Genomic DNA, 19,604 nt, shown 5'->3' with positions numbered 1-19,604 from the left:
CAGGAAATTTTTAGGTACTAGATCGATCCACCAAAAACCACGTAGGTTAGTTCGGAAATACGTGGAATTCTACACATTAAATTGTGTGGACAAGTATCCGCACAAAACCACATATTTCATAATAGAAATATGTGGATTCCTGAATTTTCGTATATCGTAAATTTCATTGGAAATTCATAGAATTCTTTAGAAGAATAAGGGATTCATCCGCAGATATTACTGCGGAGTTCAAGATAACACAGTATAATAGTGCTAGTTAAAAAACATACTAATATAAATTAAAATATAAAGAATATAGAACATGCCTTTTTATTATATAATAAATATTTTTTTGCGGCTCAAGAATAAATATAAGATATAATCTAGGTAATTATTAAAAAAAATTAAATAGTACAGTAATTAGATCGTGAGATTGGCATATTAATAGTATAAGTCAAGGGTTCCTAAGGTGAGTAAAAATAAATATAATTAATATAATTTAAATATTTTTTAATATTTTGCAAATCACCCGATATCAAATCCACGTTTGACGACCTTGAACTCTGTGAATCCATTCCACATGTTTCGTCACAGGATATTCGGAAAATATTGGTTCCACTTGGAATTTCCATGATGGTTCCACGTAGAATTCTCTGCAGATTTTAAATGGCAAAAACTTCCTGGTGTTATTGTATTGGAAAATGGAAAGAAATAAAAGGAACTATATTAATATTTTTCTGGAGAAATTACTGCTGCAGATACGATTGCAGTTTCTTATTTCATGAAAGAAAATATATGATTTTTTTTTAACTCACTTCAAAAATAATTTTAGATTGATCAATTAAAATATTAAATAACTTTAAAATAAAAAAAAAATTTTTATTTAAAAACTTATTTAGATAAAAAAAAAAGGCTAATAATAAATATAAAAATAAATAACTAATAAAGAATCAATTTTAAGCTTTCTTAATGATTAATAGACAAGCTAACCTAAGAATTTTTTATTATATTTTTTAACATGATATCAAAATGACATTCACCATAAAAATTTCCACCAAGATATAAAAAAGTAAATAAAAATATGAACTAAGTTAAATAAAAATTTTTAAATATTATCTTTTTAAATAATATTCTGACTATTCTTGAAAAAGCCAACTATAATTTAAAACTCATCATTCAAATTATCTTCCTGATTAATTTCATTGAGATATATTATTAGTAATAATTAAATAAAATTAGACAAATTGAACGGGAAGCTATTAATAAAATAATAAATCACTCCAAATAAATTATTTTACCTGATTCGCTGAATTTTACAACCAAAACATTCTGAAACTTTAAAATAAACAATAAAATAATGTTATTATTAAAAATAAAAATATAAATTTATAATAAAAAAAGTATTAATGGTTATACTTACTTAGATTTGTTGATACTGATGGGGCATCATCTATTATTAAAAAAAAGTTGATTTTATTAAAACTTGAATAAGATTTTTTCATAACTAATTAAATTGAAAATTTACCTGAATTAATTTGTAAAGATGTTAAATCTGATGAATTTACAGGTTCTGAAAGATTTTTAAAACTTAAAAGTCTACTGGTATAGATTGCTTGAGGATGAGTTTTAATACTTTCAGACTTATTTTCATTTAATTTGTTTTCCAATTTTTTTTCTCTAATTTTATCACCATATTTCCTCATTTGAGAATAATACTTGTTTGTTTCATTACATTTCTTTAACATTTGATACAATTCATTAGCAGTTGGTCTATTTTCTGCTTTAGCATCCCAACATTTCATAATTAAATCTACAAGAAATTTTGGAATATGTTCAGAAATTTTAGGTCTAAGTCCTTTACATATTGCAATAGTTAAAATATGATCATGAGGAATATCATTAAAAGGAATTTCTTCAGAAAGGAACTCATTCATAATTATTCCAAATGAATAAATATCAGCTGCTTTTGTATATTGATATCCACGTAAAACTTCTGGTGCCATATATGGTAATACTCCATAAATTCCTTCTTCTTTAACTATTTGTTTATTTGCTGGTTGACACATTCCTAAATCATTTATATACATAGTCCCACCTTCCAATATATTACCTGAATGTAAGTCTTTATGGAATTTTTCAGCATTATGGATATCTAACAGTCCATTTGCAATTCTTGATAAATCATAAAGTTTCGTATCATCATTAGAATTAAGATAGTAATTTCTTAAATTTCCATTTTCACAATAATGTAAAACCATCATATAATCTTTGGTATTTGAATCTTGAGTTATTCCATAGCAGTAAATAACATCCCGAATATAAATCTGAAGATAAGATTTGATCTAATAATTAAAATTAAAAAAACAAAATTTAATAAAAATTATAATGATGTCGATTTAAATATAACATGATAAATTAATTTTTTTATTCAGTTACCTCATTTAAAAAATCTTTACTAATTTCAGAAGAATTATCCAAGCTTTTTAATGCAACTTTTCTGTCTGTGTATCGATTCCATATTTTATTTTCAATATCCCAGTTAAGAATAAATCCTTCAGGCCATTCGGCTGAATAAATTTTACCAAAGCCTCCTCTGGTAATATAAGTGACATTTTGAAATTTTTCAAAAGGTATCCATTCAAGACATTTTGTATATATTACAGCATTAAGTTGTGAATGTTGTATTAATTCATCAATATCTTTATTTCCACTAGTCCAATTTTTAAAATTTTCTTCAAATCTTTTTGCATTACAAGGTTGACACCAATAATGTCCTGTGCCAGGTTCGTTACATTCTCCACATATACCATATACTTCTTTTCTTTTTTCTATATCGTCCATATAAATTACACTATCATCAATCTCTTCTGATTTAGTGGCAGAATTAATAGAAGAAACAGTAACATGAGTCTAAATAAATAATTAAAATATATTTTATTTATTATTTAAATCATAATATTTAAATTATAAAGTGAAATTGCGTTTACCTGATATTTATCCCAATCAACTTGTTTCCATAAATTTCTTGGCTTTTCTTTAGATGTTTTATTCAAAATTTCCATATTAGTATTTCTTGACTTTTTTTTGAATATCTTTTTTAACGATTCTATACTTGTAAATTACGAAATAAATGTGTTAATTACAGTAATTTTAGTTATATGCGGAGTACTGTTATTTACTTTATAATAAATGAAATTATTAGAACAAATTTAGTGAACGTAAAGACGTAAAGTTAATTTATAGAGCTAAATGTATACAAAAATATGCACATGCATCATGCCATCATGCACTTCCTGAGGCTACAATCCATACCAATCAGTGTATAGAGACCCTTGTGTGTAGTGTATGGTGATCTTTAGCTATGTACGTATGGGATTATATAGAAAACATGTAGCGTATGGTGAGCTATGTATGTACGTATAGTGGTCAATGTATGGCAACGTCCGGTATACATCACCCCATACATACCGTACGTTGATCACTATACAGACATACATAGGCCTCTATACATGACATGTTTCCGTCGTACCATACGTGATTCGTACCCTACGTATGGTTGCACTGAGTGTACTGTATGTACATACATGGCAAATAAATGATACTAATTAAATCAAAACGTACGTACGTATGAAAGAAATAAGAGACCAAACACATAAATACAAATGATAAGGCGCAGCCGCAGTAACTGTTACACCGGCAAATTTATCCATCACGTGACATACCTCTAAATCATCATCTTCCCCAGTATTACCTAGGGGTTAGATAAATTAAGAACTCTTTCCCCCTTTCCATTTTTTACATAGAAATCCGCAGTTAATTACTGTTTTTTTTTTATTTACACATTTTTTACGTTTGTTAACGCTCGAGAAGACAGAGGACCACTGGGTGGCCTCTTATGGAAAGGTTCTTCTCCTTATCACCCGACCTCTGAAAGAAGTTTTTACAATATTTTACTTCATATTTCAAAACATATTGAAAAATATGGTTTTTACTTTTAATAAACTTATTCCTTTGGGAAAATTCTCTTTCGACGTCTCATTCAATAAATTTCACGTGACTAGACCCAATCGGGCTGGATGTAACAAGATTTACGAAATCAGAAGATCAAAAAGTTTCTTTTTTGAGTTAGCTGATTCTTCAGCAAACACCAATGATATTCATCTTAAAATACACACAAATGATTATCACATGAAATCAATCCCTATTAGCTACTCTTCCACCTGTAGCTTTCCTAATCTGAAATATCAGATTAGTAAGATGTTACAACATTTTTTTTCTCATCAAAAAGTCATCCCACGCTCTATTCAAAAAAGATATTTTAATCTTATTCGTTCCAAATTACTCGATAGATATTTCATTATCAAATCACGTGCTGACAGTATCACACAAAGAAATTCCCGCACAAAAACTTTCTTTAATTTCTCTTATAAACGTTATCATTTTTATTTCGGTATTTTTATACCATGTAATTTTCCACTATTTATAATTTTGGAACTGAACACACACAGTTGTGTAGTGTCCCCTCCCCTTTCATCATGTCTCACAATAGACGTGCCTGTGTTTCTCATCAAAAAAATTTAGATATTTTTCATAATATCAAGAAACACACCCTGGTTCAAAATAATAATACCATTAATAACAAACGGTTTCATGCAAACTATACTTATCACCGATGGCATTATAATGTCATAAAACACATTCACTCAAATCGTCTAGGAATTTCCTATGACGTCTCATATTTAGCAAACGGATACGAATCTTTTTACAAATACAGGGACCGTCGTATGTACCGTAAACGATTGGATAATTTCTGCTCACACCACTCCGATAGTAGTAAAAGGAGTAAAAAACAAAAAGCCCGCTTTCAGCGGGCATGTAGATCTGTTTTCTACAATCGTAGTAATAACAAGAAGAAATTACAGAAACGTGTGGATAGTCTTGAAGAAAAACTTCACCGTGCCACTCAACATCGATTTTTATTTCTACCTTCACAACATATCAACAAACCTATACAACATTTGAAATATCACAAGAAAGAAGTACTCAGAGATGAGGAATATTACAATTTTTATATACCTCCAGATCCCATTAAGACTCAAGGTGCATTTGCTACCGTAATCAAACTTGACCCACCCCTTCAACCCCGTCCAGGGAATGATTCGATTAGAACATCAAATATTAGCTCGCCTGCCAATACCTTACAACCCGCTCTCGTTAAAGACGAGAACATTTGGCATGACAAGCTGGGCATTTGGATTCCTAACGACCTCTTCCCTTATGTAACTGATGAACCTGTTTACATTTCTAAAAGACAGGCAAAACTTAAAGGTTAACAATACACACCAGGTAGTGTGTATTGGTTAAACGGTATTAAAAAACGTAAAGAAGCTCATGAACTAGCTTTACAACAAGAAAAAGACCGAGAAGCAAGTGAAATTGCACGTCTTGCCCATGAAAAAGAACTCTCTGCCAGAGCTAAGCTCTGGGGTACCTCCTCCAACCGTATAGAATTTCATGAAGATATGACGAAAGATCTCACTAATTTTCAAGATCATTATCACAAGAAAATCACGCCTCTGATTGAGCGTCGTGCCGTCCTTGAAAACAGAATTAAACAAAGAAAAAATGTTTATAAATCTAATAAACAATTACTTCAATTAGAACAGGAATTAGGTTCTTTCCAAATCGACTATTTTTCAGTCATGGACGATAATGCACCTCATTATCATTATAAAGGATATACATCCGACGACACAAAACAACTCGAACTCAGGCCACACAAACGTCCTCCTATCTTGATTACGGATGAAATTCACATCAAGAAATTGAGACTGGATATTTCGCAGTCTCCGAAAGACTCGAAAGTCTTCCCTTCGCTCTAACTCCTTTAGGATACACCTATCAGCTTTCTTTTTTTTTGGTAGCGCGCTGATAGTTATAGATTTACATCGATTTTAGCTACTTTTTATCTTTTTTTGACTTGTATTTTATTACATCTTTTTTTTGGGTAACCCCACGTACACAATTTATAACAACGTACAACAATTAGAATAGTGTGAACCACTCCACCTATGACAGTATTGACAGGTGGCGGTCTTTTATGACCAAAAGAAAATACGGATCTTTACTTCTCTCCTTAGTTCAGATTGCCTTTACTTTGGTTATTTGGGATGTGATGTCATGTTAGGGACTCCTCCAGATTCGTTAAAAGTACCAGAGTGGCGCTGTCCTCGGGCGGTTTGATTATAGCTTAGTATCAGATAGCGTTTGACTTTTGTTTTATCTTTTGTTCTTGTCTATCTTTCTGTAATCTAGTTCACGTGGTTTTAAAAATAAAAATAAAAATAAAGGGGTTAGATAAATTAACGGGAGACAACTTTAGGTTACACAGACTGATCAATAATAACCAGAACTGTCGCCACCATAAATTGGTTACACAATCGAAATCTACTATAAAATTGCGCAAATTTTTTACTTTTTTTTATTTTTTTGATGCGTACGCATAGAAAAGCAGCCGATCTCAGAAGTCAAGGTTATATATGCTAGCTCTATATAGGCGAAGTTTTTTTATTAAAATTAGACCACTGGTTGCTTTGTTCTTAATTTTATATGTTTTTTGCTCTTTTATAAAGAAAGTTAAAATTACATCCTTTTTTTTTCGAGATTTCAATAAGTATATACTAAATATTTTTATGTAAAACGTTTTAAAATAGCCTTTTCTTCTTTTATTATGTATTATTTTTAAGTGTGTAATAAAATTTTATATGTTTTTGAGGTATTTCAAACAGCCGATCCAAAATTTTAAAAAATATAAACAGAATATTTTGAAAAAAAAAAATATTTTCGTGTAGTTTCACATTTCGTCATTACCAATTTATCATTTTTTTTCATAGATTATATTGATTATTGGTAGATCTTTCACTTTAAACATGGGGTACCGTTGCATTTTACTATTAACTCATAGTAATTTACATATTGTAACCCCTAGGTATTACCACCAAATTTTTACCCCACGTGACCTAATAATATTCATCACCGGCATCACACCCCACTGCGTTTTCACTGTTTATATTTATCTGAGGGACAGTTTTTTTTTTGCCTTCCAAAATTATTTTTTTCACAACCCCTTAACTGTCACCGGTCACGTGGGGTAAAATTTTAATTATAAAATTGGTGGTGTTACTACGGTAAATCTAAATCATTACAATCAGCACTGTTTATATTTTTTTTTGAGTAGGTAAAATCCTTATTTGTCACCACTGTTTACTTTCACGCGTTCGTGCATAATGCCGTAATGCTGGCCCTGTGCTACAATTTTTGCCTGTTCAACTGGTGTCTGGTGAAACATATGCTGCGCCACTGGATACATTTATATATACACATAACAATCGTATAGTGCACATCACTATACACTACATACATAGGTGTCTATACATGACATCTTTCCTATATAATCTACCAATCAGATTCAACAATTTTGTCAGCATTACCTAAAATTATACATTTTACAAATTGAAGTATATATGGTAGCTGGTATTATATAAAAGTTATTAGTAGATGATATATATATATTTCATATTAAAAAATTATCAAGTGTACCAATATTTATAATCATAAAAGTAGCTTTTTGTTGACGATACACTTTCAATTGTAATATGTAATGGGTTTATAATTATTTTAAACTTTAATTTAGAAGAAATAAAATAATTAATAAAATATAAATCACCAGATTATTGCGGATACAATTGCCATTGCTATTTCACGAAAAAAAAAAAATAATAGTCTGAAAATTTGAAAAACAAATAAACAATTTATTAAGGTGGCCATACAAAGAAAGAGATTTTTTCGTTTAATACATCAATTTAAAAATAAGAAACATAAAATAAATAATTATATTGAATCGATTATAAGAAAGAAATTAACTTTACATATTTTTAAATTTAACCGCAAAAAAATTTGAATGGAGGAAATCATGAATGGAAAGATATTGTTGCGGCTTATTTGTATTTGTTATATCAATATTTCAAATTTTAGTAATCTTTGTTCGTTCAAAGTTTAAATAAACATAGTAAAATTCAGAAATTTATAATGTGAGTTATTAATGACAACATTTATTCTTCTGCGGAGTACATAATTTGTAAGATAACCATTTTCACCATTTAATAATATATCTGATAGTAAGTACTTGAAGAAAGCTACGCACTACTTCGATCGTTAGCCCCGTTAACGAATATTAACAACAGTAAATAACTGCAGAATATAATAATGTTTCATTATTAAATTTAAAAATAATAATATTTAAGAAAATTAAATCAATGAAATGTGTTTGTTCCAAAAATTCTTTTCCTTAAAATCAAAATTATCAGAGTGAAATTATATGATCCTAATTGTTAAAATTGTTAATCACATGAGAAATGTAAAAACCCTATATGGGATTCTAAATAATATAATGTCAATCTTTAACTCTGTCATTTTTATTTTGGGGTATCTTAAATTCTTTTTTTCTCTTCACATCAATAATTTAGTTTTGAATTCTAAAATAATTATCCATTCGTTCTCATAATTCTAAAGGATTGTAATGCTATTAAAGACACACTAATTTACCGTCGAATGTACTGTACCTAGGATTTATTTAACAGTGTTGGCAAATGACCTTGAAATGACCTTTAAATGACCTGATTACGTCATGATTTTACTATGAATATATCACGTGATCATATACGAAATGACCTAAGGTCATTTTAAAAAAGTGAAATGACCTCAAAATTTTCCAACACTGCCTAGTACATTTAAAGGAATTGGACTAATTTTAAGTAAAATACATGAAGCACGTAAATAAATTAATTATTCTCATATTTTTGTCTTCAACATACTTATTAAGGAATGACTAAGATTTTTTTTTTTTTAAATTTAGTCATTTCATCTTGTTTACAAAGATGAGTAGATATGAAAAAAATACAAAACCACGATAAAATAATTAAAAATTTGCCAATAGTTTATAAAGATGAAAATTATATATTTTAAGACCTAATGGTAAATTGGTATCATATGATTAATCAAGATATTTATATGAAATTTCATAATAATGAAGTAGTGATAGAAAAATTTAAGTCCCATATTAGAGATCTCTAAAGAAGAATATATTGTAATTAATTATAACGAAAGATCTTATAGTTGAACTTAAATATGTTAGCTCAGAGTATTTGTTAATTAGATTTTGGGCTAAAAAAAAAAATTAAATAATAACTGATAATATTATTATAATATTTTATAAATAATAATAACAGTACTTTTTTAAATAATATATGAAAAAATTTATTTGTTAATTTTGATATCTTAATTAAATATTTATTCTTCAACATATAAAAACAGATGCTAATTATTAAATAAAACGTATTAAAAATATATTGCTAATAATATTTTAATGATGGATGTAAAAAGCAGCATGGTAATCATGGTAATGAACCGATGTTAAGTTATACTAATTTTTACGTTACAGTCTGATCTCGTCCACGATATAACGAACTCTCGACTTATCGAACTTTTTTAAAAAACCAGTTTCATATTATTCAAAATTATCTCGATTTATACCGAATTTTATATAAAACTTGATATAACATATACCGAACTTTTATTATTTTACCATTTATAATAAAGTATATAAAAAAAATTCTCGATTATACTTGAACAGTGATCACGTGTTTGGAATTTCTCATAATTTATGCTGGTCTTAGTGATAATCAATTCTGGTCAAAATTAATATTTAATCACGCGGCAGATTTATATACCGAACTTATTACTGTAAGTTCTGTAAGTTCGATATAAAAAAATTTACATACAGAACTTCTATTGTATACCGAACTTATGCTCTTGAACCAAGAGATCTGTATATCGTGTGTTTTGGCATGGACATTTTTCGTAACTTATTTTTCCATTTTGATTATTTTCCTCTCTTCGCATGAATAATTTCCTAAAATACAACAATTAAGCAATTTGACCTGTTCTTTCTCATAATTACTAGAAACGGAATCCGTTATGAGTTTGAAGTGAAATTTATACAAATATATACTGTATATATATATATATATTTTATTAATCAATAAATATAATAAATTTATTCTCCATCCGAGGTGAGATTTGATATTGCTCTTTTGGTAGACTAATTTTAACTTAAAAAATAGTTTCGCAAAATAATTTTATGTATTAAAATTTTATTTATTATAAATACACTGCTAACTAAAAGTAATACATTTAATTATAATCATTTATTATTTCAAAAGTTTATTTTATGTTTTATTAAATAGATTAACAAATCTGCAATCAAAAATTTCAACTATTTTAAACGGGACTAGTAGTAAATAACACAAAAAAGGAAACCTAACGACAATAATAAAGAGAATTTCAGTGATAATAAATAAAAATGTACCGATAAACAAAGAAAAAATAATAAAAGATGAAAACAAAAAAAAATAATGAAAAAATAAGAAAAGCAACGAAAGGGGATAAAGTGAAAAAGGGAATGAGAAGGAAGAAAGGGAACGAATGAAAGAATTAAAAAGTAAAGGGAATAGAAAGAGAACGAAAAAATAAAGAGAGTAGAAAGAGGGTAAAAAAAATAAAGGGAGTAGAAAGAGAATAAAAAACTAAGAAAGATGACGAAGAACAAAAATAAGAGATGATGAAATGAAAATAAAGAAGGGTGGAAATAAAGAAGATCAAAGATGAAATTCACAAGATCAAAAAAAAAAGATCACAAAGAAAAGAATAAATAAAGTTAATAGAAACAAAATATAAGAAACAAACATAAAGCAAATTGAAATAAAAAATACTTCAACCACAAATACAGAAGATTTGATACCTAAAAGAAAATTAGAAATGAAACATAATCACAAAACTGAAGAACCTAAAGACCTAAAGAAAGAAATAATAGGCAAAAAGTGAATCAAAAAGAAAAAGAATAAGAAGGAAATACACCTTTGATCACAGAACTGAAGACTAAAAGAAAGTAAGAAATTGGCAATGAGAAGCTTAAATGAAGGAAACTTACCTTTTGCTGCAGAACTGAAGAACATAAAGTCCTAAAGAAAAGAAAATAGGAGCGAATGGTAAAAATAAAATTAAAATAAAAAACCCGCTTTTTACAAAAGTTTTCAAAGTGAAAAAAGGGATTTGATAATCGATCTCTGATGGCCATGATGACTTGACATGTCAAATGGAAATTCTCATGCGACTGGTCGATTTTCATTTAATTCCTAAAAGTATAATTTCCTACGCTTCGCTCCGTAACAAAGATTGAAAAGTTTTAAATGCAGCCAGACACTATTATATTAGCGTTATTATTGGTGACAAATATGTGATGGGCCAATCTAAACTCGGGTAGGATTATGGTAAATACTTGGTGTAAATGATATATTTTTCCCCATGATATGCTTAATCATTTTAGAAAAACCAATGCCTGTCAATCAGCTTATAATTTGTTATTTTTTTTTTGTCACAATTACGTGAAGAAAAGGGAAACCTTAGTTGTATAATTAATAAAAATTAATCTTCTAGTTTGGAAAGTAGAATCAGTGAGAATCTTTAACTTAATATGAAGATATAACATTCGCTTACAATTTTGTCATTCATATATAAAGTATTCATAATGATTAGGAATTGTTTACTTTTTTATATTTGAGTAAAGATACATATGCAATTCAATATAGGAATGAACGTAATCAAAGCACGTTATCATCGTTATTGTTAACGTTAAGTATATTCATATATGAATTTGATATTGATAAAAAGATTTAAGGGTAAATTAACATAACGATGTGATGGGTTCATTATATTAAAATAGTATTCAGTTTATAATATATCATTCTAATTTTTTAAATTATTATTTTTAAATAAATGGAAAAACATATTAAAGCTTTATTGAATATAATTGGGTCGTTAAATTTTTATTTCTGAAAATAAAAATAATTTGTTAATTTGGTATGGCAAGCCACTCTGGTCAAAAGTGTGCCGCATTTTGCGGCAGGTGCGCCTGTTTTTAGGCGCCTGATGCGCTAAGTGCGGCAGGTACACCTATTTTTAGGCGCCTGAGTGCGGCAGGTGCACATAGTTTTTAGGCGCCTGATGCGCAGGAGGCGCCTGGTTTTAGGCGCCTGAGGCGCCTAAGTGCGGCAGTTGCTCCTGATTGCAGCAGGTGCGCCTGTTTTTAGGCGCCTAATTGCGGCAGGTGCAGCAGATTGCGGCAGATGCTCCTATTTTTTGTTCCTTTTCAATCATAGGCTTTTTTTGGAAATAAGCATCTTCTGAGCTTTTAGCATAGATATACGTACATTGCCAAATTAATTTAATAATTTGATAAAAATAGTAAGTTAAGCTTTTTTTTGGTTCAAACTCGTTCCAATGGATTGGATGTTGTTCTATCCTTGAAATTATCACCAGACTTGTGGTTTGTGTGATGATCTCTTTTTATCCTGCTATAGTTATTATAATACTATTTTTAAATGTGAACAATTTTAGTTTATTTCAAAAAATTCAAAATTATTACAAATCTTATCTACTGTTTAAATTTTCATGATTTATATATGAGCATAAAGAAGTAGTCTTTCCTAGTTAATATTACCTTCAGTTAATCTCAGTTTATTAACAAAAATAGAAATAATTGCATAAAATTTTTATAAATCACTAATTATTTTGTGTAGCATATATACTACTGTACAATTATATACTAATCCATGGTTTTGTATAAATGTAGCAAATTAATAGAAATTACTCAGCTTGCTCAAATATAGCATTGGTATTGAAAATTTTAGTTAACCAAAGTCATGTACTATAAATATTTATACTAGCCCTGCTTATCCGATTCTAGTGTAATTAATTTTAGCAAATTAAAATTGAGTATAAAATCATATTCAATTTTTTCTTTTTATTTTCAACCGATCATGTTAAAGCTGTATTGCATTTTAAAATTTCGGAATACACAGATCATCAATTTTCTTAATCTGTTGTTTCAGTTGTTGTTCCAATTTTTAAAAATTTTGAAAAAAATCAAATGGAAGTAAACAGGGCTACTGTCTAGAATTGCATATAGTATTCCCTTTTCACAAAGCAGTAACCCTACTACCTATGATAAAAATAGTTTACTAACTTTAGCATTACCTCAAAATTAATCTCTATTTTATTTTTATTTCATTTTATTAATAATTATGTTATCAATGTTAATCTCGTTTTTTCTTGTAAAATAAAATTTCTGTCTTTAAAAACCTTACTTAACAAAAAAATTTATAATATATTAAAGGGTTTAAATTTTATATGCAGGTGCATTGCAACGCACCCTTTATAATATCTCATATATAAAAGTCAAAAACACCATTCAAACCATACTTTAGTCTTTAAGTAAAGTTGTAGGGCAAGCAAAAATATGCATAGTACGTGTCTTTTGAAAGCTTTATAATATGTACATAAAGTTTATGCGACGTTTATTCAAACATCAGAAAATTTAACGATGTCACGTGATAATAAATGATCGACATATTTACTATGAGAAAATTACCAAAAAGGGGGCGCGTTGCTACGCACCCGCGTAAAAATGTTTTTTCCTATATTAAATTACTATTAAATTATTATGTTTAAAAAAAAATATTTTTTTTTTTACAAAACTTTTATTAAAAAATAATTTTTTTAGCATATTTTTAAATTTTATAACTTATAATATAGTAATAATATTAAAAAAAACAACTTATATAACTAATTAATAAAGATACTGTACCTTTGACTTTTTTTTTTAACTAAATGTTATAAAATAATATTAAACTGACACATTTTTACTTATATATTTTAAACTATTTTTATCACGGTGAAGGATTACTGCATACCAAATTTCATAAGACCTGGATATTTTACTAGAAATAAAAAAAATTCCTATCTTAGAACCCGGGTAATTTATAAACTCCTAATAATTTAATAATTATAAAATCTTGTATTAATATGATTAATAATAATAACAAACATGAAAGACCTTTTTGTGATTATTGTATTCAGTTGTTAATTTTTTCAATTTTTTTGTTCATGTATTTATTTTACATTAAAAGATGGAATGTTGAGACTGAATTTCTAAAAAAGTCAAAATCTTTTATTTAACTATGTAATCAAAAGGTAATAGAATTCTTATTGTAAAATTGCATATGAAGTTTAAAAATAAATTTTACTAGTTTCACTATACAAATATATTTAAAAAGAAAACTAAAAATACCAATTATAAAAGAACGACAATGAAATTAATTATTCAAGATTATAAGCAAAAAAAAAATTAAAAAAATAAAAATAAAACAAAAATAAATGATACAATGGATAATCCATTAAGATAAAAATTTTTTTTATATGTTTATATTCATAATTATTTCGAACATTTAATTTAATAAAATTTAGTTGGTTGAAAAAAAAAGTGATAATTTCAAGGATAAAACAACATCCGATCCATTGGAACGAGTTTGAACCAAAAAAAGCTTAACTTTACTATTTTTATCAGATTATTAAATTAATTTGGCAATGTACGTAGATCTATGCTAAAAGCTCAGAAGATGCTTATTTCCAAAAAAAACCTATGAACAAAAAACAGGCGCACCTGCCGCAATCTGCTGCACCTGCCGCAATTAGGCGCCTAAAAACAGGCGCATCTGCTGCAATCAGGAGCAACTGCCGCACTTAGGCGCCTCAGGCGCCTAAAACCAGGCGCATCCTGCGCATCAGGCGCCTAAAAACTATGTGCACCTGCCGCACTCAGGCGCCTAAAAACAGGTGCACCTGCCGCACTTCGCGCATCAGGCGCCTAAAAACAGGCGCACCTGCCGCAAAATGCGGCACACTTTTGACCATTGCGGCTTGCCATAATTTGGTAATACAGGTTATACATGAATCCAATTTAGCTATTAAATCGCTTATATGAAATATGTAAATATAAAGTAAAAATGAAATTATACAATATAGTAAATTTGTATACGTGTTAAAGTCCTATTGGATGTTTGGTAATGCACACATTACTAGTATTGTAAAAATGATGCCGATTTTCCTACTCAACCTTTTAAATATAATTCTTACTTTAATAATAATAATGATAATTTATGTGTTATTGCTAATATAATCTTTGTCTACTTGATAACTGATCAGCTTCATGTATCCGAATATATAAAGAAGGTTCTAAAATAACAAGTGAAATATGTTAAAGCACTTATATACATCAAATCTATTTGATATCATTTTAATTAATTCTATTTTAGTATTTTTACTTTGTCTTTGTATTGATGGTTTAACCAATCAATATTGAGTATATATAATATTAGTATAGTACGATTTTGTTAGTTAGTATGATTGTAGAATTTTTACTTTGTATGTATGATTTTTTATGGTATATATATACTTATCACAATATATAATAATATGTATGTATGATAGTATAATTTAAATTTTTTTATTACATAAAACAACACATAATTATGTTTATTTAAATTTTATTTTCATATTAAAAAGAAGGAGCGAGCGCCATCGAAAATGTGTATGACGAGGCTGGTAAAAAAGTATGATTTATATACGTATGTATGATTTTTTTTTTTCACTACATACGTACGATTTTTCTATATTTAACAATCAAAGTAGTACGTACGATTTAAAATCATACGTACTAACAAAAAATGCAATATACATACTATTTTACAAAATCATACTATACTAAGATCAGATACACCGATCAATATTTAAATCAAAGATCACGAAGTACTGATATAAAAATTTTATTTTATAAAATATTCTTAAATACAACAGGACTCAAGAAGTCAAATATAAAAAAAGCATAAAATAAATGGAAAGAAAATTATGTTATAGAGATAACTTTTATATGTTCTTTGATTATTTAAAGGGTCAAAAAAAGAAAGAAATTCATTCTAATCATCTTGATTAATTTCATTAAGATCTACAGTACAGTAAAAGCAAATAAAATAAATAGGTCGGTAAATCATGTACATGAGTATCAATTAAATACATTTAAATAATATATATACTTTAAAACAATGTTTACTTAAACATTCTGAAACTATAAATTAAATAATAATGTTAAGTAGTATAAAATGTGAATAATATAGTAATTGTTAATAGAATTACTTACTTGGATCTGATTGATTTGGTAAAATATTATCGTCATCGTCTATTATACAGTTAAACAAATAATAATTAATCAAGTAAGTTAGTTTAAAATAACAAAATTAAGTAAATTACCTCAAGAAAATTGAGAAGGTAAATCCGAAGAATTTACTGGTTCTGAAAGATTTTCGAATTTTAAAAGTCTAGTAGTGTAAATTGCATATGGATGTTCTGAAAAAATATCTTTACGTGAATTATTTTTAAATTTTCCTTCACTAATTTTATCACATTCTTCTATTTGAAGATAAATTTCAGATTCGCTAAAATATTTTTCATTATTCAATTTTTTTAATATATAATATAATTCTTTAGCGGTTGGTCTATTTTTTGTTTTAGCATCCCAACATTTCATAATTAAATCTGCAAGTAATTTTGGCATACCTTTATAAATTACTGGTCTAAGTCCTTTACATATTTTAACAGCTAAAATATAATCATGAGGAATATCATTAAAAGGAATTTCTTCAGAAAGAAACTCATTCATTATTATTCCAAATGAGTAGATATCTGCTGCTTTTGTATATTGACGTCCATGTAAAACTTCTGGTGCTACATATGGCAATACTCCATAGATTTTTTCTACTTTATCTGGCTGCTCCAATTCACACAATCCTAAATCACTTATAAGTGGATTAGAACCATTATACAATAATATATTCCCTGAATGAAGATCTTTATGAACTTTTCCAGCATTATGAATACCAAGAAGTCCTTCTGCAATAGCTTGTAACATATCAATTTTTGATGCATAGTTTATATAGCCTTTAGATTCATTTAAATAACATCTTAAATTACCACCTTTACAATACATTAAAACCATCATATATTCTTTAGTATTTGGATATTGAGTTATTCCATAACAACGAACAATGTTAAAAGTGTAAAACTGAAGATGAGATTTAATCTAATTATCATCAAAAAGGAATACTTTTATTAATAAATAAATGCAAATAACAATCTTTATATATAAGACAAAGTAAGTTAAATTACCTCATTTAAAAAATATGATATATCAGAAGAATTATTCAAACTTTTTAATGCATATTTATCAAAACTTTTGAATCTATACCATTTTTGATTTTCAATATTCCAATAATTAATAAATCCTTCAGGCCATTCAGCTGAATAAATCTTTCCAAAATCACCTTCTGCAATATAAGTGATATTTTGAAATTTTTCAAAAGGTATCCATTCAAGATAATATACACCATTAAGTTGTGATTGTTGTATAAACTCATCAATATCTTTATTTCCACTAGTCCAATTTTTAAAGTTATCCTTGAATCTTTTAGCATTACAAGGTCGACACCAATAAAACCCTGTGCCAGGTTCATTACATTCTTTACATATTCCATACAATTGTTTTCTTTTTTCTAAATCTTCCATATAGACAATTTTGTCATCAATCTCTGTAGTTAAATCAATAGTAGAAATTATAACACGATCCTTTTAACAATTAATTAAAAATATTATTACTATTTTAATGTAAATTATTAGTAGTAAGATTTAACAAATAAGTAAATTTTTTTTACCTGATGACCATCTGACTTACAACATCTATGAATAAATAAATTGTTATTAATAATAAAATAAATATTTAATTAAGAAAATAAATTTAAATTTACCTGCAAATAAATCGAAGAGATAATGATTCCGGAGAGTTTTCGGAATATAAAAACTTATTAGTATAAATTGAATTGGAGAGTACATGAGTATTTTTAGAATTATTTTTTTTTGAACTGCTTTTTATTTCATTCTTCATGATTTTATCACTTTCTTCTATTTGAAAATAGATTTCACTATTGCTAAAATATTTATCATAATTCAATTTAATAAATATTTGATATAATTCTTTAGCAGTTGGTCTGTTTTCAGCTTTAGCATCCCAACATTTATTGATCAAATCTACAAACAATTTTGGTATATCTTCAGAAATTTTTGGTCTAAGTCCATTACATATTTTAATGGCTAAAATGCGGTTATGAGAAATATCATTAAAGGGAACTTCCTCTGAAAGAAACTCATTCATCACTATTCCAAATGAGTAAATATCTGCTGCTTTTGTATATTGGCATCCACATAAAACTTCTGGTGCCATATAAGGTATTACTCCACATATTTTTCCTATTTTAATTGGTTGCTCTTCATTTTCTGGTTGGCACATTCTTAAATTATTTATATATAAGAATTCATCTTTGGTAATTAATATATTGTCTGAATGAAAATCTTTATGAACTTTTTCAGCATTATGAATATCTAGAAGTCCCCTCGTAATTTGGAATAATTTAAAAATTTTTGATTCATAATCTGTAAAATTTTTTGATTTATTTATATAATTTCTCAAACTTCCACCATCACAATATTCTAAAACCATTATATAATCTTTAGTATCAGGATCTTGAGTTAATCCGAAACATCGAATAACGTCAAGGGTATGAATTTGTAAACGTAAGTTAATCTAAAAAAATGAAAATTTTAGTAAATAATTCTAAAGAAACAACAAATCAATTCTTTCATTCTAATTACCTCATTTAAGAAATCTGTAATTATATCAGGAGTATCGAAAGAATTATCAAAATTTTTTAACGCAACTTCCATGTCACACCTCTTCCATTCCTGATTTTCAATATCCCAGGAATTAATACATCCGTTGGACCATTCAGCTGAATATAATTTGCCATGACTACCTTTCGAAATATAAGTAACTTTTTTAAAGTTTTCGAAAGGTATCCATTCAAGACATTTTGTATGATGTATAGCACTAAGTTGAGATTGCTGAATAAATTCATCGATAGCTTCATTTTCACTAGTCCAATTTTTAAAATTTTCTCTAAATCTTTTAGCATCACAAGGTTGACACCAAAATTCTCCTGTGCCAGGTTCATTACATTCTCCACATATTCCATACGCTTGTTTTCTTTTTTCTAAGTCATCCATATAGACTACTCTTTCGTCTATCTCTTGTTCATCAATTGAAGGAAACGTAACATAGTCCTATTAAAATAAAATGCGCGGTTTAAAAAATTATAATTATTTAATTAAAAAAAAAAATTTAGCAATTTATCATATCAATAATAAAGTGAATTTCTTTTACCTCATACTTTTCATAATCAAGGATTTTCCATAAATTCTTTGGCATTTTTTTTAATTCGATACTAAATTAATTTTATATATAAATAGTAATTTTAGTTATAATTAATTAATTACATTATTCAAATAAATAATTTACCTTTTATAAAATTTTACGATATTTAAATAAAAAACTTATTTTAATAAATATATATAATATATATATACGGAGTTCGGAGGTTAGCAAATATTTTGTACGACTATAAACAAATAATTTCGTCTAACAAAGATTGACGATGCTTTTTTTTCCAGAAAAATATTTTTTTTTTACAAACATGAATATGACAACGAAGCTACTGTTACAACTAAAT

General features: G+C 27.3%; 3 protein-coding genes across 3 annotated transcripts; 1 reads left to right on the top strand and 2 right to left on the bottom strand.

Moving 5' to 3' along the window:
- Positions 1-1,273: 1,273 nt before the first annotated feature.
- Positions 1,274-3,041, bottom strand: OCT59_020153 (uncharacterized protein; the record flags this gene model as incomplete). Its single annotated transcript, XM_066148991.1, has 6 exons — positions 1,274-1,314; positions 1,400-1,429; positions 1,505-2,321; positions 2,416-2,480; positions 2,733-2,889; positions 2,967-3,041. 6 exons carry the CDS (start codon positions 3,039-3,041, stop codon positions 1,274-1,276), a joined length of 1,185 nt encoding a protein of 394 aa, XP_065989946.1.
- Positions 3,042-4,514: 1,473 nt separating this feature from the next.
- OCT59_020152 (uncharacterized protein) lies at positions 4,515-5,861 on the top strand (the record flags this gene model as incomplete). Its single annotated transcript, XM_066148990.1, has 2 exons — positions 4,515-5,307; positions 5,365-5,861. 2 exons carry the CDS (start codon positions 4,515-4,517, stop codon positions 5,859-5,861), a joined length of 1,290 nt encoding a protein of 429 aa, XP_065989945.1.
- Positions 5,862-15,877: 10,016 nt separating this feature from the next.
- Positions 15,878-19,303, bottom strand: OCT59_020151 (uncharacterized protein; the record flags this gene model as incomplete). Its single annotated transcript, XM_066148989.1, has 9 exons — positions 15,878-15,937; positions 16,026-16,057; positions 16,130-16,168; positions 16,354-17,068; positions 17,155-17,610; positions 17,697-17,721; positions 17,790-18,622; positions 18,691-19,158; positions 19,259-19,303. The coding sequence occupies 9 exons, from the start codon at positions 19,301-19,303 to the stop codon at positions 15,878-15,880; spliced, it is 2,673 nt and encodes an 890-aa protein (XP_065989944.1).
- Positions 19,304-19,604: the final 301 nt, after the last annotated feature.

Source organism: Rhizophagus irregularis, chromosome 3 (assembly GCF_026210795.1).
Source record: "Rhizophagus irregularis chromosome 3, complete sequence".
In the NCBI taxonomy this organism is placed as follows: domain Eukaryota; kingdom Fungi; phylum Glomeromycota; class Glomeromycetes; order Glomerales; family Glomeraceae; genus Rhizophagus; species Rhizophagus irregularis.
The sequence above is the reverse complement of the archived record's forward strand: the minus strand, read 5'-3'. Positions and strand labels throughout refer to the sequence as shown.